Below are 24,059 nucleotides of genomic sequence, written 5' to 3' on the forward strand. Positions count from 1 at the left end.
CCGTGACTCCACTTTCAAGGACATATGAACCTGAACCCTGATGTCTCTTTGTTTGACATCGCTCCCCAGGACCCTACCATTACCTGTATAAGTTCTGCCCTGATTTGCCTCACCAAAATGCAATACCTCACATTTATCTAAATTACATTCCAATGGCCACTCCTCAGCCCATCAGATCAAGGTGCTGTTGTACACTGAGATAACCTTCTTCATTGTCCACTACATAACCAATTTTGGTGTCATCTGCAAACTTACTAACCAAACCTCCAATACTCACATTCAAACCAATGACAACAGATTTAATGTGTTGTGGCCCTTCTTATTGTCATGGGCAGGAGTGAAAGTATGTCCAGCCATTTTTCAGGGCTGGAGCAGCTCACCACACTTATCAAGTGGCACTGGCAATAAATGCAGATCCACTCAGTGGTCCCAGTGCCACGAGCAAATTTTTAAAAAAATCAATGATTGCTTATGAAACAAAAAAATAACTAAGGCTGTTGAAAACCAGAAGCAAAATCAGAAACTGCAGGAAAAAACTCAGCAGATCAAGAAGCAAATGTGGATAGAAAGCAGAGTTCACAGTTTGGGTTCAGTGACCCTTCTTCAAAAGATCCGAATAGTTCTGAAGCGTCACTAAAACTGAAGCATTAATTTTGTTTTCTCTCCAGAGATGCTGCTAGACTTGTCGAGTTTTTCCAGCATTTTCTGACTTTATTAGCAATAATTGCTTTATTGGAGAGTTTGTTCTGTATTTCCACCCTTCTGAAGGAGATAAAGGAAAGATTGTTTCTTCACCTTCCATCTTCAGTAAGGATCGTTAACTTTAAAATTGTGACCTCTGTTCATTAAGTCATTCATGTCTTTCATCATTTCAAAGTGCTAGAAAAACATTTATAGAACAGCCTGGGCCAAACTAAATTTGTGTTGGTGGAATCTTATTTAAGATGTTCCTCCATTATCACATTTCATCCTACATTATGTCAAACAGAATATTCTGGTGAACTCTGGCACTATAAAATTCAAAGACAAAAATAGACCATTCATTAATATTTATCCTCATAATTTGTTCTTCATACATATAAGACTTACACAGCTCAATTTCATGCGAGGTGCTTTGCTGTTATTCTCTCATTACTATTAATTTTGCAATGGCTTGTGATCAAGTATCTTCTAGGTGTCGGCAGGTTTGCATATGTTATAGACGGAGCTGAAGGTAATACTGAACAAGTCAGATTCCAATGTGAGACCTTATTTTTGTTTTCATTCACCATGATGGTCAGTCACTGAACATATTCATAAGAGGTTGTCAATGTATTCTTATCAAAGGAACATGAATCTTTGTTACGCAAAAGAAAAATAGAAAATATGGTGCGCTGTACATGAACTAGCTGAAAGGCTATAATTACAAATGTCAAAAATAAAGTTTCAACCCTTTTACTCACAATTACAACCTTATAGAAACACAAATCTCAGTTAAGGGTAAACCTGACTCCACCTTACAATTTCTGATTCAGTTGGCCTGGCTATATTGGCTCCTTTTTACTAACTTTCAACTACATTTAGGAAAAACACTTGGGTTTTCTATACACTCAGCTTCCGGTAGTGTTCTGGCCAGTCTTCTTACTAGCTTAGCATGTCAACCTCCAATGTCTAGTATCTGCAGACACACTGCATTTCATAGCTACATTTCCTCATACATTTCACATTTTTCCTCCAACTTTGGCTGTTTTTGAAGGTTATTAAACTAATAGCATCTTTTTATCGCTCTGACTGAAACTGCACTTATTACATGACACTCTGGATGGTTCTATCCCCTGTCATACGAGAATCCTGACCCAAGGCAGCTGATTTCTTTCTTTTCTCTCCTTTTTTTCATGTACCAAACTGTTAACCATAAGCTCTACTCTAATGTAAGCCCTCAATATAATTGGATGGGTCAACAATCTTGAGCCACCTCATCACCACTGACAGAGTAATTTTAAACTGAAACTGAACAATGTTTTCCTCTCTCAACACACAATAAATACAAATCAAACTTAGTTATACATGGTTCTTCCACTTTCAAACCCACATTTCCAAATAATAATGTACCATGAGTTGTCTTTGCACATACAATTGGGATATTAATAAAATGCTTCATATTACAATAATCTTCAGCAACGTGCATTTTGGATCATTATATAATAAAAGAGAAATGGATTCATAATTCACATAGGTGTTTCTTAATCATCCAAAATATTCCATTATAAAGAGTTCTTTTTAAAATCAAAGTGTTATTTGGTTGGGTCTGTAATTTGCCTTTAAGATTAATACATGTGAATAAATGGCCATGAGAGGTGCAGACCCAGGGCAATGGCACAAACATTTCATTCACCTACCTCTAGTTGTGAGAATGTCCCTTGAACCTTTTGCAGGATATTATACATGCAATGTGCCACATTGACTGCATGCTTCCAATTGTGGTAGGGCACACGGCGGTAGTTTTTCTTTACTGACATAGTGAAGCGACACAGTTTTTCCAGATCAAAGCTAGACAGATAAGAAAGCAGAAGCAGAAAGACAGCAACTAAATAAAGATTAGAAATGTCAGTGATCCAAGATACCAAAGAGTTAACATTATCCTTTTGTAATTTGTCAGGATTCTAAAGCATATGTTGCTTTTAATAGGTTGGATGAAATACCTATTAATTAATTTTCTATGAAACCTAAGACAACTTTCACAGGGGAAATTATGAAAGCTCACCAACAAGAAATTTCATTGACAACTGTAGTGGCATGCAAGTGATAACTGGGGCTTAATAATGTAACATAATGAGTCAAATGCAGCATAACTGCCATACTGGTGAATTAAGCTTATCCAGAAGACACTTATCCAGAACTTCCATCAAAAATGATACAATTTTAAAACAAAATTATTGTTATAAAAACGGAATGTTGACTTCATCTCCATTGTGACTGGTCAAGATTTTCTGTCCTAATTTAAAAAACTGATCTTTTTTATTATCTGTACCTGTTTTTTCCACAGCTGCTGTGAATCATATAAACAAAAATTGTTGGCCAGAGATCCTCATGGGGAGTGATATCAAAATGGAACCTGAGATAAAATTACATAAAATGAAATATCAGTACAATCTATTGGTATTTCCACAGAAGTTGTCAATATTTATAAATATTTGTCAAAAGCGATAAGTGAATCGGGAGGAGAAGGCTATACAGCCCCTTCAGTCTGTTTCATCATTCAACAAGATCATGTAGGTTCTGAATGTAACCTCATATCCGCATTCCTGCCCAACCTGATATCAGAGAAACTAAAAGTGCAAGAGTAGGCCATTCGGCCCTTTGAGCCTACACCACCATCTAATGTGATCATAGGTGGTTGTGCAATTTCAGCATCGCACTCCTGCTTTCTCTCCATAGCCCTCGATTCCTTTAGCCACAAGGGCCATGTCCAGCTTCCACTTCAATCCCTTGCTTAAGATGAATGAATCTATCTCTGCTTTAAAAATATTCACAGACTCTGCTTCCATATTTCATACTCCTAACACTGAGACCCCTCTTCCATCTCTCACTATTTAGATAATATGCTTGATTTTTATTCATCTTGACAAAATACACAACTTCACATTTTCCAATGTGATAATCTGCCACATATTTGTCCATTCACTTGACCTATCAATATCTTTTTGTGATCACCTTGTGTCTTCTTCGTAACTTACTTTCCTACCTACCTTAGTGCTGTTAAATTATTTAGCAACCACACCAGTGCATTAACTATCTCACTAGTCACTTCTTTTAAATCTTAGGATACTTGTAAGCTCACAGCTCCTCCAATTTCTCAGTACAACTTCTCCGCTGAATATGATTTTAGTATTGTAAAGCTACAATAATAATTCATTATTTTTCCTAATTCTCTATACGACTCATCCCAAATGTCCCAGTCCACTGAGCTATCATCATTTTGTCAAAAATATGGTAGGAAATAACAGCAGTAATTATACTCTGAAAGAAAGTAGGCTTGGGGCTTTAGATGAGCAGAGTGAACTGGATAAAAAAACATCTTCAAAGAAGCAAAATATGCTCTTGTCTATTGAGCCGGCTCCAGTGTTCAATACAATCACGGCTGACCTTTTGCTTCAAGTTTTATCATTCCCCATATACAAAATTCTATCAATCTTTGCTTTGAACATATTCAATGTCTGAGAACCTTGGAGGTAGAGAATTCCAGAGATTCAAGACAAAAACGTTTCATCTTAGGTCTAAATGCCTGATTCCTTCTTTTGGGACAGTGATCCCTAATTCTAGTCTGTCCAGCAAGGGAGAGACAGTTCCAGCATCTAGTCCTTTAAGAATTTTATATGGTTCAGTGCAATCAATCCTCATTCTTTTAAATTACAAGGAATTTTGGCTCAATCTACACAATTGCTCCTTTCAGGACAATACCCTCATTCTAGAAGTCAGTGTAGTCAACTTTCTCATATTCCTTCTCTTGGTAAGCAAACTCAAAGTGCACACAATACTCCAATGGTGATCTCACCAACGGTTCAAGCATTTGGTAAGATTTCTTCACTTTTATGCTCTGATCTCTTTGAAACAAAGACTATCCATATCATTTATGTTCCTAATTACTCAGAATTTAAAAATAAATCTGTTTTGCCATTTTTCTTTCTATAAGTGATAGCTTCATACTTCTTCACATCATATTCTAATTGCCACATGCTTGCCCATTGAGTTAACCTATTTATATCCCTTTACAGCCTCTTTGTGTCCTCAGTATACTTCCCAAACCAACTGTTAGCAAACTTGGATATGTTATAATTGGTCTCTTCACCTCAATTAACCTGAGCGAGGGCATCAAGGGTCTTCTTTTACCATTACAAGGATGACAGCTGCAAGCACCTTCCAGTGATGGTGCTTTTCTGTGTGAATCTGACGATGCAGATGTTCAAATCACCTTGCTTCATACTGGAGACAGTGACCCAAATTAGTATAAACTTGTGCAGATCTGGCATGAATTGATATCTTAATTGCATGAATCCTTGTAAAATAGTTTTTTCTTTAATTTTTAAAAAAAATAGAATATCTTTTATTGTTATGTGCATTTTATATAAAATACAGTGAAAAGTGTGTACTGTTGCATGTACATAAGCACCATTCATAGAATAAAAATAGAGTCCAACATTTTCCTTCACTGCTGCTGCTACAGCATACCACTGTCAGTGTCCCACTTCTGGCTTTCCAGCCTATTCGATGTTGCCAAGAGTGTCCTGTTTTGGGCTTCACCAGTCCATGTTGGATTGCTGTCAGGGGCCCAATCCACTTGGAAGCGAGACTCCACTCCAGGCTTCACAGGCCCACCAACCATCTCTGCAGCCGCGCTGCCTCTGAAGGCACCACCACTGCTCCGGAGCCAATCGCAGTCACCCCCTGCTGAACAGCTCTCTTTATACAGTAAATTTGGGGGACCAAAAGGGGTAGGAGGAAAAAGAAAAATGCAGACAAGGTGGACAAGCCTGGGCACAGGAGGCCGAAAGCTGCCTAGATCCCCACCATCTTGCATGACAGAACTGGGGAAGAGTCACTGCACCCGAAACATTAACTTGGGTTCCTCTTCACAGATGTTGCCAAACCTGCTGAGCTATTGAAGCAATTTTGTTTTTGTCTCCATACAGTGCATTGTTTGGGAGACAGAAGCATCTATTCTCATAACATGGACTAAGCCATTGTAGTCAACTTCACTAGATCATTACCATAGATGCTTTGAGTTAGAAAGTAGTCATATGTTGACAAGTGATCCCTAGGATCTTTCTTAACCATCGCATGTGAAATTAATTCCATCTGCATTTCTACTTCTGGTATGTAGTCCAATTTTCAGCACCACACAGTGGCCCATTTCATACCCAGGCAGGCATTACTGTTTCATAATCAAGAGGTAATTCTCAATTTGGGGTTTTTGTCTGAAGTTTTCAAAATGTAGCAGCAGCACTACCTAGACAAGCTAATATCTCTGCACTGAGCTTTGTTTAATTTGAGACTGTTGACCTCAGGTAGCAGAATTTGTTTACATTTAGCCATGTAGTCAAGAGTGAAAACAATGTTTCTTCTCCCAATGACTCTCTCTGAGATTTTCTTGGGGGCTGCTTTTTTAGTATCTCAGGGTTAATGTTTTTTGTTTTCAGGGGCTAATTTCTCATTTTTGCCATCTTCATAGATCCAAATGCTCCCCGAGATGACTCTCTCATAGTTTCAAGGCAACAGGGCCAACTGCAGGAGCAGGATTCCTCCAGCCCAGCTGCAACAGTTGGGAGTGCACCAGAAGCAGCGAGAGGGAAGCAAAGTTATAAACACACTCAATAAAGGCATGTGGGGAGCATGGGTGAAATTTCACTGTAAACTATCTTATACTTTTGTAGAAGCACACATGGACTTGCGTACTTAAAATGTCTGCTCCAGCATCTTTATTACTATTGGACCTGGTTAAGTTGCACCCATGTGGAAAATGAGCTGCCTTTCAGGTATCACAAGGATGAAAGATATTGTAATGGCCAAGCATTTCTCATCTCTCACAAGCTACAGACCCCTTGATTGCAGATAGCATCAGATATCAAGGATCTTTGAACTGTGATGTTGACGACTATAGTCAAAGTGTTGTATTTAATGTGGGCAACACTAAAGTTAAACGAAACATGCAAGGTTTATGCTAGGGTCTGGGTGCTAGGACACAAATTTTCCATTCATATTCACTTACTTTATGAATAACAGTATGGAATCAGTGATAGCACTCATCTTTGGAGGGAAAGGTTCATTCTATCCATTAGCTTCTCAAGAAAGCGTCCCAAGGCTGGGAAGTGTACAATGGACAATTCACCTGTCCACTCTCCCTCAGATCGCAGTGGTCTGGCAAGAGAAGCTGCACTAAGCACTGCCTATCTCAGGTTAAACACAGGATGGTCAAGAATTTCAGGGCAATTTAGCAGACGATGCTAAGTGTGAAATGTTCAATGCAAGGAGACATCTCAGGATTCCACTCAAGGTCCTGCCTTTCACACCAGGCTTCGCTGTACAGCACCTGGTTGACATTTGATAATTGAAGAGCTACTGAACCTTAGAGCCACTTGACTGCAATGTTTCCCTAATGGCCAGTAGGGCTTGTAATATGTAGAAACTTGAAAAGAGATTGATTGAAGATACCAAGTCCACAATCAGGTGGACAAGGAGGCATTTTACTCAGCAATAGCCAAAGTTAACAATTGCAAAAATCACCAGCTCCATGTGTATTTTACATTAAGCGAGGACTGCTTGCCACATAACCAATAGAAAGTTACACAGTGAAAGGAAGAACAAACTTCCAAGGAAACAAATTTCATTTCGGCTCTCTTGGCTTCTTGTACGCAACAAAGCACTGATTTCTCACACTATCTTAGATGTCCTTTACAATCTATGTTCTAATCCTTATTCTGATTGTCAGCTCTAGTTGTGAAGGATACAGCATGCCACAATGGTACAGGAAACCTTTTCTGCTCTATTCTACAATGCTCTGCAGGATTCAAAACTTAAACTTAAGAGGCCCTGTAGTCTATTCCGCTATGGCCCTGACAGAAGCTTGGGCTGCATTATATGTTTGTTCCACATTGCAAACGGAAGAAGAAGAAAATGCTTCAGCTTGCAGGCACTCATAAGAGTGGCCAGAGATCAGACACCAACTCAGGCCAGGCAAAAGATAGCATTGGCAATTTATAACTTCATGCACAGACAGGCACAGCAACAGCAATCAAGCTTATCAGAGACATTTAGTAAACTGGAGGAGGCTGGAGGAGTTTACTAATGTTACCTCCTCCTGCGTATTCTGTGTATGGTAAGGAACAATTGCACTAGTTCTTGAATGAATTCAGAAATTAATGGGATGATGTGGAAAATATCAGAATGAGAAAAACTTTTCTGTGATGTGGTTTCTGAACAGCCACAACAAACCCAAATGAGGCAACAATATATTATGCATGGAGGCCTCTAAGAAGAGCGACATAGTAAGTGCGTATGGACCTCTGAGTTATTTCACTTTATCCAGAGGCCTGAAGAACTAGCCATTTCATCAAGCATCAGTGACAGCTTAAGTCTGTCAGAACCACAGCCTCATTGCTCACACCTCCCCTCACAATGCCCCCCAGATTGACACCACAGATTAGAACATAGAACATTACAGCACAGCACGATGTTGTGCCGAACATTTGTCCTAGCTTAAGCACCTATCCATGTACCTATCCAATTGCCGCTTAAAGGCCACCAATGATTCTGACTCTGCCACTCCCACAGGCAGCGCATTCCATGCCCCCAGCACCCTCTGGGTAAAGAACCTACCCCTGACATCACCCCTATACCTTCCACCCTTCACCTTAAATTTATGTCCTCTTGTAACACTCTGTTGTACCCAGGGAAAAAGTCTCTGTCTACTCTATCTATTCCCCTGATCATCTTATAAACCTCTATCAAGTCACTCCTCATCTTTCGCCGTTCCAATGAGAAAAGGCCTAGCACTCTCAACCTATCCTCGTACGACCTATTCTCCATTCCAGGCAACATCCTGGTAAATCTCCTCTGCACCCTCTCCAAAGCTTCCACATCTTTCCTAAAATGAGGCGACCAGAACTGCACACAGTACTCCAAATATGGCCTAACCAAAGTCCTGTACAGCTGCAACATCACCTCACGACTCTTGAATTCAATTCCTCTGCTAATACACCATAGGCCTTCTTACAAGCTCTATCCACTGAGTGGCAACTTTCAAAGAGCTATGAACATAGACCTCAAGATCCCTCTGCTCCTCCACCTTACTAAGAACCCTACCATTAACCCTGTATTCCACATTTTTATTTGTCCTTCCAAAATGGACAACCTCACACTTGACAGGGTTGAACTCCATCTGCCACTCCTCAGTCCAGCTCTGCATCATATCTAAGTCCCTTTGCAGCCGACAACAGCCCTCCTCACTATCCACAATTCCACCAATCTTCGTATCGTCTGAAAATTTACTGACCCACCCTTCGACTCCCTCTTCCAAGTCATTAATAAACATTACAAACAGCAGAGGACCCAGAACTGATCCCTGCGGAACTCCACTTGTAACTGGGCTCCAGGCTGAATATTTACCATCTACCACCACTCTCTGACTTCAACCGGTTAGCCAGTTCTCTATCCAATTGGCCAAATCTCCCACTATCCCATGCCTCTTAACTTTCCGCATAAGCATACCATGGGGAACTTTATCAAATGCCTTACTAAAATCCATGTACACTACATCCACTGCTCTACCCTCACCCACATGCTTGGTCACCTCCTCAAAGAATTCAATAAGACTTGTAAGGCAAGACCTACCCCTCACAAATCTGTGCTGGCTGTCCCTAATCAAGCAGTGTCTTTCCAGATACTCATATTATAACACCCTACTGATTATAACAGGCCATGTTCTTTCTTACTACCCATTCAGTGAGCAAAGATTGCCGCTCAGATATGTTGTGCAGCCATGGGACATATGAAATTTGTTTGTGAATTGGTAAACTTTTAAACTCTGCTGTGATTACCTCAGAGATCAATGAGATGTTAAGGAATGAATTGTAATAACAATGGAATGGTCATTATTGCTTGAGATGAAAATTGTAATGGCATTATTGATCAATGTATGAACTCCACATGAAGGGCAGCTGGATGACAGATGTGTGACATTACTGAATCTCTATGTATTCTTGAACAATGCAGCTGCCCCTAGCAGGGCCTCATACATGTCAACTCCACTTCACAAAATTACTCCTCACACTTTGAATGTATTGACAGCCATTTTTGTGTCTTATTGGGCAATTGAGATTTGGTTGAAGATGGCATACTATCCACTTTGTGCTTTGGTGAGTAAGCCACAGGCTTCACCTGATAGTCATAGAATCACAGAAACGTTATGGTGCAGGTCATTTGGCCTGTCATGTCATCACTGGCTCTCCAACATGTGTTATAACTTAGTGCCATTCACCTCCCTTTCCTTTTATCTTTGTACATTGTTTCTATTCAAATAATCTTCGAAGGCTCCCTTAAATGCCTCAATTTCCTCTGTCTGTCACACTTTCAAGCTATGCATTCCAAACCTGAACCACTCATTGCGTGGCAAGCTGTTTTCTCATATCACAGTCACAATTAAATCTGTGTCCTCTCATTTTCAATTCTTTTATGAACAAGAACAACTTGTCACTATACTACAGAGAATTCTAATCTAAAGGGAGATCCTGACCCCTCATAATTTTGAAAATTACCAGATTTCCTCTTAGCATTCTTCAGTCCAAGAATAACAGTCCACTCTGTCCAAACTATCCTCATATCTGAAGTTTCTCAACCATGGAACCATTATTTGTACTTCTCTTTTGCATTCTTTCCAAAGCATTCCCATCCTTCCTATTGTGTGGTGTCCAGAAATATACATAATACTCCAACTGAGGTCAAGTAAGTGTCTACATATACTCAGCATAACCTTCTTGTTCTTGTACTATGTCCTGACTGATGCTTTATTACTTTTTTCTACCTATTCTGCCAGCTTCAATGATCTGTGCACATATATATCCAAGTCCCTCTCCTCCTGCATCCTTTAAGTAGTGTACCCCTTAATTTGAATTGACTTTCCACATTTTTCCTACCAAATGCATCTCCTCACATTTCTTTACATTGAACTTCATCTGTCACCTATCTGCCCAACAACTTATCTATATCACTTTGGAGTTCTATATATTTTCCTCACAATTTACAATGTTCCCAAGTTTTGTATAATTTACAAACTTCCAAACATTCACTACATGCCGAGATCCAGATTATTAATATGTAACAGGAAATGCAAAGGTCACAATACAGACCCCTGGTAACTCTACTACAAACCTTCGGCCAGCATGAAAAATATACATTAACCCCGATACTCTGTGTTTCCTATTATTCGGTCATTTTAATATTCAATGTAGCTTCTGTTCCTTTTACTCTGTGAGCTTTTAATTTTTCTCAAATCTGTTCTGTGGTACTGTAATGAAAGATTTTTGAAAATCTCTGTATACCATATCAATAGCATTATTTTCATATACCTTTTCTCTTACTTCTTCAAAAATCTCTGGCTTTGTTAAATTAAACATTATTTACCTATTACCCTTATTCTACACCTCTCATGTCTCTTCACAATGCCAGACCAGAGTTAAGCTCAACAGGATCTTCTTTCCCTGCTGATTCTGCCAAGCCCACTCCCCTGGCTGTGGTTTCGTTAGATAGTAGGTAGCAACACCGGGAATCTCGTTTATCCATTCATGTGCATCTCTAAGTAGATGACGAGGCATTTGGCAAATTTAATACACTAGCTCTAAGTATAGTGCTTCTTCCAAATTTAATGTTGCTCATTGATCTATGTGTCACCACTATGTAGCTATCTCACAGCTAGGCGGTACAGCGATGGGTAGGGACATATGGACCTGAAGCAGCTCATCAAGCTAGGACAGATTGAACTACAGCTAGAGGTAACACTGTTTGGTTAGTTTATAGACCATTGATATTGACATCATTCGATGTGTAGTTTCTGAGATTTAACTATTAACACCTAACACTACCCACTACCTTTACCTGGGCTTATCTAAAATTGAATTGTTATTAGTTAAATGAACAAATTCTAAAATATTAAAATGTACTTAAAACTAAGTATCAACAGTAATCTTAAAACACTCATATGTTCTAAATTACTAAACAATGAATAAATATTAAAACTGTAAAATATCCAATATTAAAATAATATCCTAAGAATGTCCTAAAAGTCCTAATTGTTAAAAATCTGCAGCATTTTTAAAGTAAGTGAGATTATGAGTCTTAATATTTCTTGAGCAAAGGACTGATATTTCTGAATACCTAACTGGATTCATAAGGTTATTGTTCAACTCAGCTGTTTGCCTCCAACAATCATGACAAATCTGAGGAAAGAAAGCTCCGTTCCACTTGTTAGAGTGATAATTTCTTTGTTTAGGTGCTTATATTTATTAGCTTTTTCGGTCCAGGGTTCTGTATTGAATTGTCTTCTTTTTCAAAACAGATTATTACATTGACAACAACTTTTGAACCTTTCTTAAATATTAAATCAGGTTTCCACATTTTTCCTTCTCTCTCTCAACTGAGGCTCAAGATAAAGTAATCTGCCATATTCGCCAAATACAAGTGTAGTTTCTCCATAACCTTATTATGTCACTTGATTCTAGTGTTCTGGACAAAGGGACATAAACCAGAACTATGGGATCACATCTTGAATGGGGCTTTACACTGATGGCACTCCTTATTTAAAAGGGGTATTCCATATGTCAAGGTTGTCTCAGTGGGATACATCGCAATAGTAGGCTCTTAATTAGCTTAGATAATTTGATGCTATAAGATGCATTGATCTACAAATTTGAAATATTATCATTTTTAAAATATCTAATGCCAAGCCCTTGACTTTGGAGGTTAATCCATTTCAATAGCTCCAATTTCCTCCAAGTGTTATAATTAATATTCCTCATACCTGTTAGTTCCAGCTTCTTCTCATTGCCTGTTCTGTAGCTAGTTTGGATGTTCTGATCTTCAAAGTCTTAATCTCTTGAAGACTTCTCAGTCTGGACAATGTTCTGATGGTCTCAATATTGTTCTCTTTGCAATAATGAAAGGAAGCTCAGATAATCTTATCTGTACCGGATTCAAGGGCTTTGCGTTTCCTAATTGCAGATCTGAACCTCTAATCTGGGGATCCTTAGACTTCCATCCCTATTTCTAGCATATAAAATGCTGTTGGTGGTATAAAGTGGCAAGTTTAAAATTTCCTTAATAAAACCTCATATAACACAGTCCAATTCCTGTAAAATGTTCTGGGACGCTTCAGTTAAAACCAGATGATAAGAAAGCCTTGTTAATCAATTCACTTTTCTCCCCATATGACTACTATACAATTGTGAATGATGGTTTCTGGAAACTTTCCCGCCACTGAAGTTGAACTCATTGGCCTCTAATTACTGATATTATGCTTGAAACCTTTTTTTTGAAGGCATAAAGTCTGCAATTCTTAAGTTGTCTGGCACCTCCCTTGATTCTAGGGAACACTTAAAAAATACAACAGGGCCCTGCAATTTCCACTTTCACTTCCTTCTATATTCTTGAATTTGATCTGACCCCAGTGCTTGTGAAATATAGATACACTATCTATTCACCAATTTTGAAGCTTTCCAGTTACAGAGTTGCCTCCTCGATCACCATGGTCTGAAAGCATTGATCTTTGTAAAGATAGATGTAAAACATTCATTTAACACCTTAGCCATGCTTTTGTCTCGATCTGTAAATCCCATTTTTGTATCGAATGCAGCCTATGCCATCCTTTATTGATATGCTTCCTGAAGACATCGGGATTCCCTTATGCTGGCTGCCATTCTTTTCTTAGTTTCTCAGATATACTTTTCCACCTCCCTTCAGAACTTAATGGATTCCTCTTGGCTCTCAACTGTATTTTTTTTTACCTGACATTGGCTGTAAGCACACTTTTAAAAATTTTAATCTATCGCCCCTTTTGTTCAAGATTTGTTTTGTCTTCCATTTCCCATTTGAAACAATGTATCTTTTCTGTGCCAGCATTATTTCCTCTTTGAAGATCAATTGTCAGTTTTTTAAAAAATATTCATTCTCAGGATGAGGGAACCACTGGCTAGGCCAGTATTTATTGCCCATCCCTAATTGTCCAGAGGGCAGTTAAGAGTCAACCGCATTGCAATGGGTCTGGAGTCTTATGTAGGCCAGACCAGGTAAGGATGGCAGTTTCCTTTCCTCAAGGACATTAGTGAACCAGATAGGTTTTTCCGAATGGATTCATAGTATTCATTAGACTCATCATTCCAGACATTTTAAAAATCGATTTCAAATTCTACCATTTGAACTCGGGTCTTCAGATTAATAGTCTAATGATAATACCACTAAGCCATCACTTCCCCAATTCTACACTTTTTCCCCACTAGCCTCTAGTTCCAGTCTACCAAGTCAGCTCTCTCTCAGTTAATTACTCTTACTCTGGATTGCCTCTTGTCCTTTTCTAGCATTGCTAATCGTTATGATACAATTATCACCATTTTCTAAATGATATCCCACTAACATGCGACCTCCTTGACCATGTCATTTCCAAAACCATCCTTTGAAGTTGGACTGGACACATATTGCTGTAGGAAACTTTCCTGAACACAATTTCCACCCTTAACGCTATCTAATTTTTAAAAGTACCCAAATATAACACACTATAATGCTGGCATCTCAATATAGTTTCCCTGCAGATTTAATTTCTCTACTCCATTTCTTTCTCCCTTACTTCAACTTCCAATACTGACTTTCTATTCTCAATGTTAGTGCCATCCATCAATTCAAGTATTTTGAGCACCCTGGCTGTTCCTCTCTGTGACTTTCTCTTGGTTTCCACAACCCTGGTGAGTTAGTTTAAAGCCTTCTCAAAAACAATAGCAAAATGCTGTGCAAGAAACTCACTCCCAACTCTGCCTGGGTTGGGCTTTGGACAGAGTTTACTTGATATGATATTGTACAGAATCGAACTGCATTTGTGACATTGTATATATACACAAAGATATTTTTTATGAATCAAAATTCCTTTAGAAATCAAGAAGAAAGTTGCCTGAAATGTATTGGTCTTCCAGAGCAAAGAGTTGACTTCTCTGGTTGCAGACTAGCACATTCCAAATTCCAGGATTACATGCTGAGGGATGCACTAAAGCTTGGGGCAGCTGCTGCCAAGGTGCACTGGAGAATGATCATTGACTAAAGTCTTTAGGCCAAAGTACAACAGGGGTCTGTTCAGTTATCAGAGGCTCCTAGTGCCTCAATTACATTAAACTGTTTCTTGTATAAGTAAGAAACGCTTTCAGTTTAGTTTGTTCTCCATATATTCCAAGGACTGTATAGAATGGAACTGCACTAGTGGCTATACACGTACATAAAGATTTTTTATGAATAAAGTACATTTTTGAAATGATAAAATGTTTAGCAACGAAAAGAAACTGGATAAAGTTGGGTGCTTTGGAGCCAAGAAGGGAAATTTAGGTTATAGGACGATGAAGGTAATAGACATTAACAACTGTTCCTGTTGGTTGTAGATTCAATAACAATGGGGCATAATTTTAAGCTGAAAGGCAGGAGGAAGAGGAGACTTGAGGAAAAATGTTTTCACCCAGAGTGTGGTGGGAATCTGGAATGCACTGCTTGGGAGGGTAGTGAGGCAGAAGGCTACCGATGGTGTGTCATTGAGCATTTTTAAGGTTGAGATAGTCAAATTTTCAATCTGTAAGGGAATCAAGTGTTATGGGGAAAAAGCAGGAAAATCAGTGAGGTATATCAGATCTGCTATGAGCTCACTGAAGCAGGCTCAAAGGCAGGAATGACTTATTTCTGCTCCCACGTCATTGAGTTTTCTGGATAAGTGTTGCCAAGGGCAATGAAAGTGAAGACCCTACTAGGATTTCCTGTTACTAAAAAAAGGGAAATCATGAGGTTTTTAGGAACTTATGAAAGAAGAATGATTGAATGCAGGTCTTTGTTTTTGTTGTTGTATATTACATATTTTCACTGAAACCATTTTAAAATGGTGTTTCTTTCTCCTTAAGGCATGTAACAATTATTTCCAGAGATAGAAACATCAAGAGTGAAGCTAGCTGAAATAGGATCCACTTAACATCGAAACTGGCAAGCAAAGACAGCTCAGCTGACTTTCCAGTCTGTCTCTACCTCCACCAATTTTCCCAACTTGTTTGTCTCTTTATATGTGTGTGTATATATGGAGGAATTTATAAGGGGATTAAAGTTTTACATAATGGTGCAATGCTTTACAGTCATAGAGAAATATAATCTAAGATCTTGTTAAAAAATACATAAACAACAGTTTAAGAAGTAAAGTTATTTCTTTTCATTGTTATATTTTTACATTATTAGCGTTATTAATGGCAGACTAATTTGGCATTGAGTTAACAAATATTAATATATCACTAACAGAAATATGCTGTTGAAGCTTTTTGACTTGCACTCTCAGGACAGATGCAAGAAAGCCAAATTTCAAAGTCTGTAAAAATTTATATTGTAAAAATTTATGTATGATAAATGGGTGTTGACTAATTGTTTGAGACATTGTCATGGAGAATAAACCAGCAAACAATTGTTTGTGTTAATTTAAAAGAATCACAATTCCTCGATATGTTCCTTCTTCCTGCAGAAAACAGTCTCTGCTTATAAATATATATGTAGCTGGAAACCAGACTAAGCAAATCATTTTGTGTACTGACTGGGCAGGCAGTTAACGTAAGTTTTAGCATATGTAAGATTGTTCAGCAAATGCTGACAATCATAAAATCATATCCACATCAGACACTATTTTGGTTTCGCAAGCACAAATTCATTGACTACAACTAGTACCCTGTCCACTGAAAATAGTTTAAGGGATGTGTAGTTTGGTATCATCTGTTAGCTATTGGGACATACAACCCTCGAAACTGGCATTGTACTGACACTGAAATTCAAATTACACATTTATATAGCAGACAAGCTTTTGTTTTGTTCTTAGAATATATCCCTGAGATTGAATTAAAGTTCACTTACTGTTCAACTTCTTTAGCAATAGATGTAGGCATTACAGATCTCATGAGGCCCTCCCATTCTTCATGAGTGCAAATACTATGGTAAGCCAACTTCTCCATTGTGACCCGATAAATGCACTCTGACTGTTGGATTCTGTGGTACATCTGTTAAACACATGGAAAAGAAATATTCATACATGGATATTCCATAATGGGTCAGCTCCATCAGTCAAGTCACTCACAATGTATAAATGTGGGTTGTTGTGGTGGAGTGATAGTGTCCTTACTTCTGAGCCAGGAGGCCTGGGTTAAGGTACCATCTGCTCCTGAGTTATGTTAGAATCTCTCTCCATACAGGTTGATTAGAAAATATCTATAAAACTCCTCATGTACCTTGTGCCTTATTTTGCTAAGCAAAATACCAACAAAACTAGTTAACACAATTATGAATACCATAGTTTACTCTCTAAAATTTAGCAAGATTTTCCTATTCCTTAAATATGGTATGGTGTAATAGACATTGACTTACTGCTGTAACTCTTCAAATCTACTGACTTATATGAGACAGCATGATAGTAAATCCAGCTCAGGAAAGAAATCTAACTGATCCCTTTCTACTTTGGAATTAACTAGTACATATTTCATTGTATGGATGTGAAAATACCATGTTTATACAGACTAAGGCAATCAGCATTATAAGAACTTCAAAATTAGTGATCTTCTGCAATTTCTGCCAAAATTTTCAATATTGGGTCAAATACGAGATGGTAAAATAGATAGAGAGGTTCACTTCAAAGGGGAAACATGATAATGAAAGACATTAACTACGAGGACAGTTTAAACGAGCTAAACATCTACAAAGTCAGCAACACACCACTCGAGAGAGAGGGAATTAAACACTAGTCATTAGAGGCAGTTATGCAGTGACTGAGGTAGACAGTTACATACCAACCTACAAATTGAACAACAGCAATCTGGTGCTACACACGCAACTGAGCAGGCCAGAGTGACAGAGGGAGAAGGCAAGACAGCAAGCTGGGGTTGAAGACAGTTTGAGTGAGTGAGAAAGAAAGAGTGATGTGCACCCACTGAGAGGGAGGGGAGTGGTACTCAACAACTGAGAGGGACAGAGAATGGTACACACTCACTGCAAGTGAGACGAGATATATACCTCCGAGAGGGAGAGAGTGACACACTTCAGCTGACAGTGAGAAGTACACACCTACTGACAGGGAGGGAGTCATACACTACTGAGAGAGAGTAATACACTGACTGAGTGTTAGAGATCAACTGAGAGCGAGACTGCTGCGGCCCCGGGGCGGGAGGAAGTGCCATGCCATGACCTGAGGAGAGGGAGTGCTGCACTGTGATCCATCGTCTATAAGAACTGCAGATGTTCACCAAAGATCTTTAGATAGCGTCTTCTAAACGCACACCACTGTCATCTAGAAGGGCAAGAGCAGCAGATACATACATCTCCTCTATGTTCCTCCTGTAAGTCATTCACTATCTTCTAAGAGGCAGTTCTCCCAATTTTTGCACTAGCTCTCAGAGCTAAGGAGAAACATACAGAGTTGACATGCTGATTTTGTTGCTGTTTGCAGTATCTAGGTCAATGTCAGGTGGTTCTTTGGTTTTAGTTCTATTTTACTGTTACCGGTGCGATTATTACAATTGAATGATTTACTAGACCATTTCAGAGAGCAGTTAAGAGTCAACCACATTGCTATGGGCTTGGACTCGCATGTAAAGCAGACCAGTTAAGGATGGCTGTTTCCTTCTCTGAAGGACATTAGTGAACCAGTTGTGTCTTTCCAGATTAATGGTCCAATGATAATAGTGTCACACCACTGCCTCCCCTAATACATTGGCATAATCCCTCCACTTTTGCAGAGAAAGGTATTATCATTGGGCTACTAATCCAGAGATCCAGATTAATGTCCTGGGGATTTGGTTTAAATCCCACCATGTTCGATGGTGAAATTTTGATTCAATCTTGAATTTAACACAGAGCTGGTCTAATGCTAATCATGAAATTGTTTTCAATTATCGTGAAACCCATCTGGCTGACTCATGTCCTTTAGGGAAGGAAAATCCGCAAGCCATATTCTGGTCTGGACTACTTGTGACTTCAGAACTGTTCTGAAGAAGGGTCACTCTGCTTTAACTCTGCTTTCCTTCACAGATGCTGCAGACCTGCTGAGGTTTTCCAGCAATTTCTGGGTGTTTTTTTCTGATTTCCAACATCTGCAATTTTGTTTCTTTTCCTGGGGAGGTCCAGTGTGTTCTTCTGTGTTATCTTGGTACTTCTGCGATAAGTTTAAATTTCCGTGAATTGATTTTACCCTGGCCAGATTGTTCTGTAATTACTAAGACAGTGGAGGACTTAGGCTATTATTCTGCACTTACCCTGGTTTTTCCGAGGATTTATTTTGAACTTCTCAGAGCAGTTATAAAGTCAGTGTAACTCTTATGTACATCGACTGTAATGTCAAAGCACTACAGCAACCCCAAGTGTTCAGTTGCTTCCTGAACATTCCCGAAAATGTTCAGCACCCATTCCCTAAATAATGTTGAGGTCTCCATTAATGTTCATCCTGTTATATGATCATCCCGTTTTTGGCAATGTTTACCATCCCACCTGCCCCAAAACCCAGTGATCTTCACATCCAACATCGTAAAGGTTAGCATTGTCAGGAAGTGCAGGGTGGGTGGGGGGATGGTGGGGGGGGACGGAGTTTGCTGAACATTGTTGGAGGTTGGGGCTTTCACAGCTCCATTTATAAACAGTCAGAGTCAATGTAGTGAAGACAGACCTTAAGTGGTATAGGTATGTTGGAATAACACTTGACAATTTGTCGCACTCCTCAATTCACCCCTGCATTCCTCCTGCAGCTGGGATTGGATTATACCAAGGGCTCTGATGTGAACTGGTTAAGTGGACATGTTAAAGCACAGTCAGCATAAGATACATCCTCTGTGAAACTGACTGGAGGATCTGGGCCAATAATTGCAAATAGAAACAAGTACAAAAACATTCAACAGGTAAGGTGGCATCTGTGGAGAATGGAAAATGGATTGGATAAGTTCAGGCGGCATGTCCTTTCATCAGAACTTAACAAAATATCAAAAAATCTTGAAACTCAACCTTTCCTCACTCTTTTACAGATGCCACTTGACCTGCTCAGTAGTTCAAGTATTTTCATTTTTATTTCAGTTTTCCAGAATTTTGTTTTGGTCTTTCAAATAATTTGGACAGTCATACAAATCGACATAATTTACATAATCTTCTCGCCATTAAACTCACATAGACTCAAAGATATGAGCTGTTTGCATTGAAATTCTCAGCTGCATGGCTTTGTACCTGGCACATGTACTTATAAATTAACACATACAAGATCTAAAATAAATCAGTGGCAACAACTCAGAATGGCTAATTTCTTTAGTTATAACTTGAACAGTGTATTAATACAAATAAAGCATATGTTTCAATTAGAAATTTTAAAAGATAGATACTAGATAATGATCATAGCTTTCAGACATTAAAGGAGACATTATTTAAATTACTCACATTTGCACAGTGTAAGGCCAAAGCACAGAAAACAGCAAACATTTTAAAGTTGTTCTCGTCTGCTTCAGTAAAGGCAGTTCCATTCATTTTGTTCACCATTTGCACAACACCAATGACAGCTCCTCGGCTGACGATAGGCATGCACAGAATGTTTCGTGTTGTGTACCCAGTGTATAGGTCTACTTCCCTTTTGAAGGAAATAAAACATATTACTATTAGTTTAAATGTGTTTAAGGCTAAATCTGTGTTAATGAGGAATAATCAATTAATTAACATGAGAATCTTATACGAGTGCACTCAAATTTGCGCTACCATCTCCAAATTTGCTTTTTAATCATATCAGCAAACAATGGCCTACATCTTCCAACTAGGTCAGAATCTCTATTTTTGACCCAGATCAGAGAGTTGCCCACATCCTTTACAGGCGTTTTCTGGCAGAACCCCCAAGGGAGAACGTTACCAACTGAAGCAGCCCACAGGGAGGAGGAGAGTGGACCTACGTTGAAACTACACCCTCCTTTTGTGACAATAGCTGCTATATTGCATAATTTAAAGGTCCTAAAGCCACTTTGTGAGAGCCAGCCATGAATGATGGTGGACAATTAAAACAATTAACAGGGAAATGAGGCACCAGTAAGGTTTTTCTTCAGTAAAGCTAATGTTGTCTTTACCTCAGTGGACTCCTAAATGTTCTTCATCAACCAAGACCAGGAATATTATAGGAATGTAGATAATAGGAGCAAGAGTAAGTCTATCAGCCCTTTAATTCTGTTCTGCCATTTAACTGATGCAATGCCATTTTCCTGCACTAAACACACGGCATCAACATCAACTTCACTAGTTTCCTCACCCCACATCTCTCCACCTCTTCCCAGATCCAACCTTCCAAATTGGCACCACACTCTTGAGCCTGGGATCTTCCTTCCCATCTACCTGCTCCACCCTCCCCTCTGACCTATCACTATCACCCCCCTCCTGCATCTACCTATCAACTTCCCAGCTACCTACTCCCCACTCTCCTATTTATCTCTTAGCCCCCTCTCCCCCTACCCACATTCGGGCTTATGCCCGAAATGTCAACTCTCCTGCTCCTCAGATGCTGCCTGACTTGCTGTGCTATTCTAGCACCATACTTTTCGACCCATATCTCTAGATGTCTTCAATATCTCTAGATGTCTTTAATATCTCTTAATCTGCCAGTCTTTGATTTAAGCCTGACTGTGAGATATGCTAATCAGACACAGTATACATAATCACAGGAAGCGTTATAATGTCACATGGCAAGATGAAAACACAGTAAGATTTTTCTTAAAGCAAGGTCATGTTTTCCTTATCATAATCAATTCTATTAATACACATTAGCAGGGCACTGTGGCAAAGAGTATTACAACACTGAGCAATTTCTCCCTCTCACCATCATGTTGGCAAATCCGCAACTTAATTTGAGAGGTGTATCAACACTGACTGCAAACATTCAGGCGAACATTTGTCATATTTCATTGCACAAAACACACACATTTCTACTAATATGCTAAGTTTTGCACAAAACGCACATTTCACAGGGCGGCACGGTGACTCAATGGTTAGCACTTCTGCCTCACAGCACCAGGGACCCAGGTTTGATTCAAGTCTCGGGCAACTGTCTGTGTGGAGTTTGCACATTCTCCCCGTGTCTGTGTGGGTTTCCTCTGGGTGCCCTGGAGTCCAAAGATGTGCAGGTTAGGTGAATTGGTCATGCTAAATTGCCTATAGCGTCAGGTGCATTAGTCAGGGGTAAATACAGGGGAGGGGAATGGTTCTGGGGTGGATTGTTCTTCGGAGGGTTGGTGTGGACTTGTTAGGCAGAAGGGCCTGTTTCCACATTGTAGGGAATCTAATCTAATTTCTACTAATATGCTAAGTTTTGCCATATTCCTTTCAAATTAAACTTAGTTCTTAGGATCAGCACAAAATATCCTTGGTTGTTTCTTGGAATAAATTTCTAAAATTCTAATGTTGCCAAAGAAAATATTGTACAAGTGCTGTACCTTTTTTAGTCATTGAGTGATGTTTTAGAAAACCAGTAATATGTTGCAATTTTTTGAATACTGTAATAAGTTATCTGTGGAATGATTATAGTAGTCTGTTACAATGCAAAACATCTGCAGTACATGAGTGCTCAGAATGGGGAGAAGCCATGCACTACAGATGCCACAAAGAAAAATCCTTCTGAAGCAGCACTGACACATGTTGCACCAGTCATGATCACCAGCAGAGAGAAGTTAGAGATACCTGCACAAGGTGTTATTGAGTGGCAGCAGGTGCTAAAGTTGAAGAGACATCTCACTGGAAAGTGAAGTCTTCCATCCCCTTTACTGATGAAAGATAATGAAGGGTTCAAATAGAAAACTCTTTGCCTCATATGAGCAAATATGCCAAATACTAGAAGGCTTGCCAAACAATTTCAAAATCGTGACTAAAATATTGAGGAATCTCTTCCATGATAGGAGTTCTCTGCAGTCTACTCAGGAGAATGACACCTCTCATATACTACAGCTAGATCCTCTCAATAGCAGTCAATGTTCACAGCTTTCATAGCTTTACTGGTAAATGGATATGGAGCAATCATGGCATTTGTGGCTTTGCTTCAAAGTAGCAATACATGTTCAGTTTTTGTAGTGTCACAGCTCCAATTGTTTTGCAATTGTTGATGCAGAGGGGTGATATCAGCCATGTTTTAAGGGCCATCTTTGTTCCTTGGCAAGAAAATGGCACAAGACACTCAAGATGTGAAGTTCCTCTTGATGGAAATGGAATAGCTGGAGAATATGTGCTCCCCGGATCATTTTCAGCTTAAGGCAAAATAAATGTCATTGAAGAAATGTTAAGTCTCTTCATATATTTTGACTGAGAATTTTAAACTATGGCAGGATAGGTAAGTGCAGCACATTGTACAACACAGCACTTCAACATCAAAATAATAAACTGCAAAGCTGCATTGTCGATTTTGGCTGAGCACACAAAACTGAACATTCCCAAGCCCACTAATGAGCGTGACCTCCAGGCCATCTGCTATTGGGAAGAAGTTTTTGTTTGTTTGTGGGTGGAATGAAAGAGCTGGTATGATACAAAATGAGAATGAGAAATGATTAACATTGTGACATTTCTTCAGATAAGTTTCTAATTTAGGACTCTGAAATCTTTCCTTAGGGATAAAGTCCTTGATTCATTTCCTATCTTACGACAATGGCTATGAAAACAAAAGAGCTTCTTCAGATGTGGAGTGCTTTGAGATAAAATGGGATTGGGGAACATATACAAATAAACATCATTCAGTCTTAGAGAAAAAAAATACCCGTTGTCCAGAAAGGGAAAAGGCACAACAGAGCTTTAGTTAGCTGTGCTTTGTTTTCTTACAAGCTCCAGTAGCTCACTGCTATCACTGAATTTCAGCCAAAGCAGACATGTTTAGACACCTGTCCTTCTTCCAAGCCCAACCTCAGAAATACTAAGATGGTATTAAGTTGATTGAATATGAGCATTTTACAAGTTCACGAAGCAAAGTGTGTTGCAGGCTCTATCCCTGAAGTATTATTTCTACTTAACTGTGAATTTTTTAACTTATTAAAATTGTTGTAAAATGTTCACTTCAAAGAGCAATATACCCTATCAAATGAAATAGTAATGCACCATTATAAACCTAAATGGTACTTTAGGCATCATCAAACAATGACTGAAAACCTTGGCTGGGTGATGTCTTCTAAAATCAGCTCCCAATTATCTGCTATCTTCTAAGGCTCACCTACAGCCAGTAACTGACACCACTGCTGCTCCATTTCTTCTCAAAGTTCCAGCGACCAAAGAAGTAAAACAAAAAT

The 24,059-nt window shown here is 39.0% G+C and overlaps 1 protein-coding gene across 1 annotated transcript in view; it reads right to left on the reverse strand.

The window, feature by feature from the left end:
* pde10a (phosphodiesterase 10A) overlaps window positions 1-24,059 on the reverse strand; it is a 231,097-nt gene that overhangs the window by 40,446 nt on the left and 166,592 nt on the right. Inside the window, exons 13-16 of the mRNA XM_060830963.1 lie at window positions 20,203-20,389; window positions 16,654-16,796; window positions 3,011-3,094; window positions 2,379-2,529 (exon numbers count right to left, since the gene is read on the reverse strand). Coding sequence (XP_060686946.1) covers window positions 2,379-2,529; window positions 3,011-3,094; window positions 16,654-16,796; window positions 20,203-20,389 — 565 coding nt within the window. The remainder of the gene's footprint in view (window positions 1-2,378; window positions 2,530-3,010; window positions 3,095-16,653; window positions 16,797-20,202; window positions 20,390-24,059) is intronic.

The sequence above is a fragment of the Hemiscyllium ocellatum genome, chromosome 10 (assembly GCF_020745735.1).
Source record: "Hemiscyllium ocellatum isolate sHemOce1 chromosome 10, sHemOce1.pat.X.cur, whole genome shotgun sequence".
Taxonomy (NCBI): Eukaryota; Metazoa; Chordata; class Chondrichthyes; order Orectolobiformes; family Hemiscylliidae; genus Hemiscyllium; species Hemiscyllium ocellatum.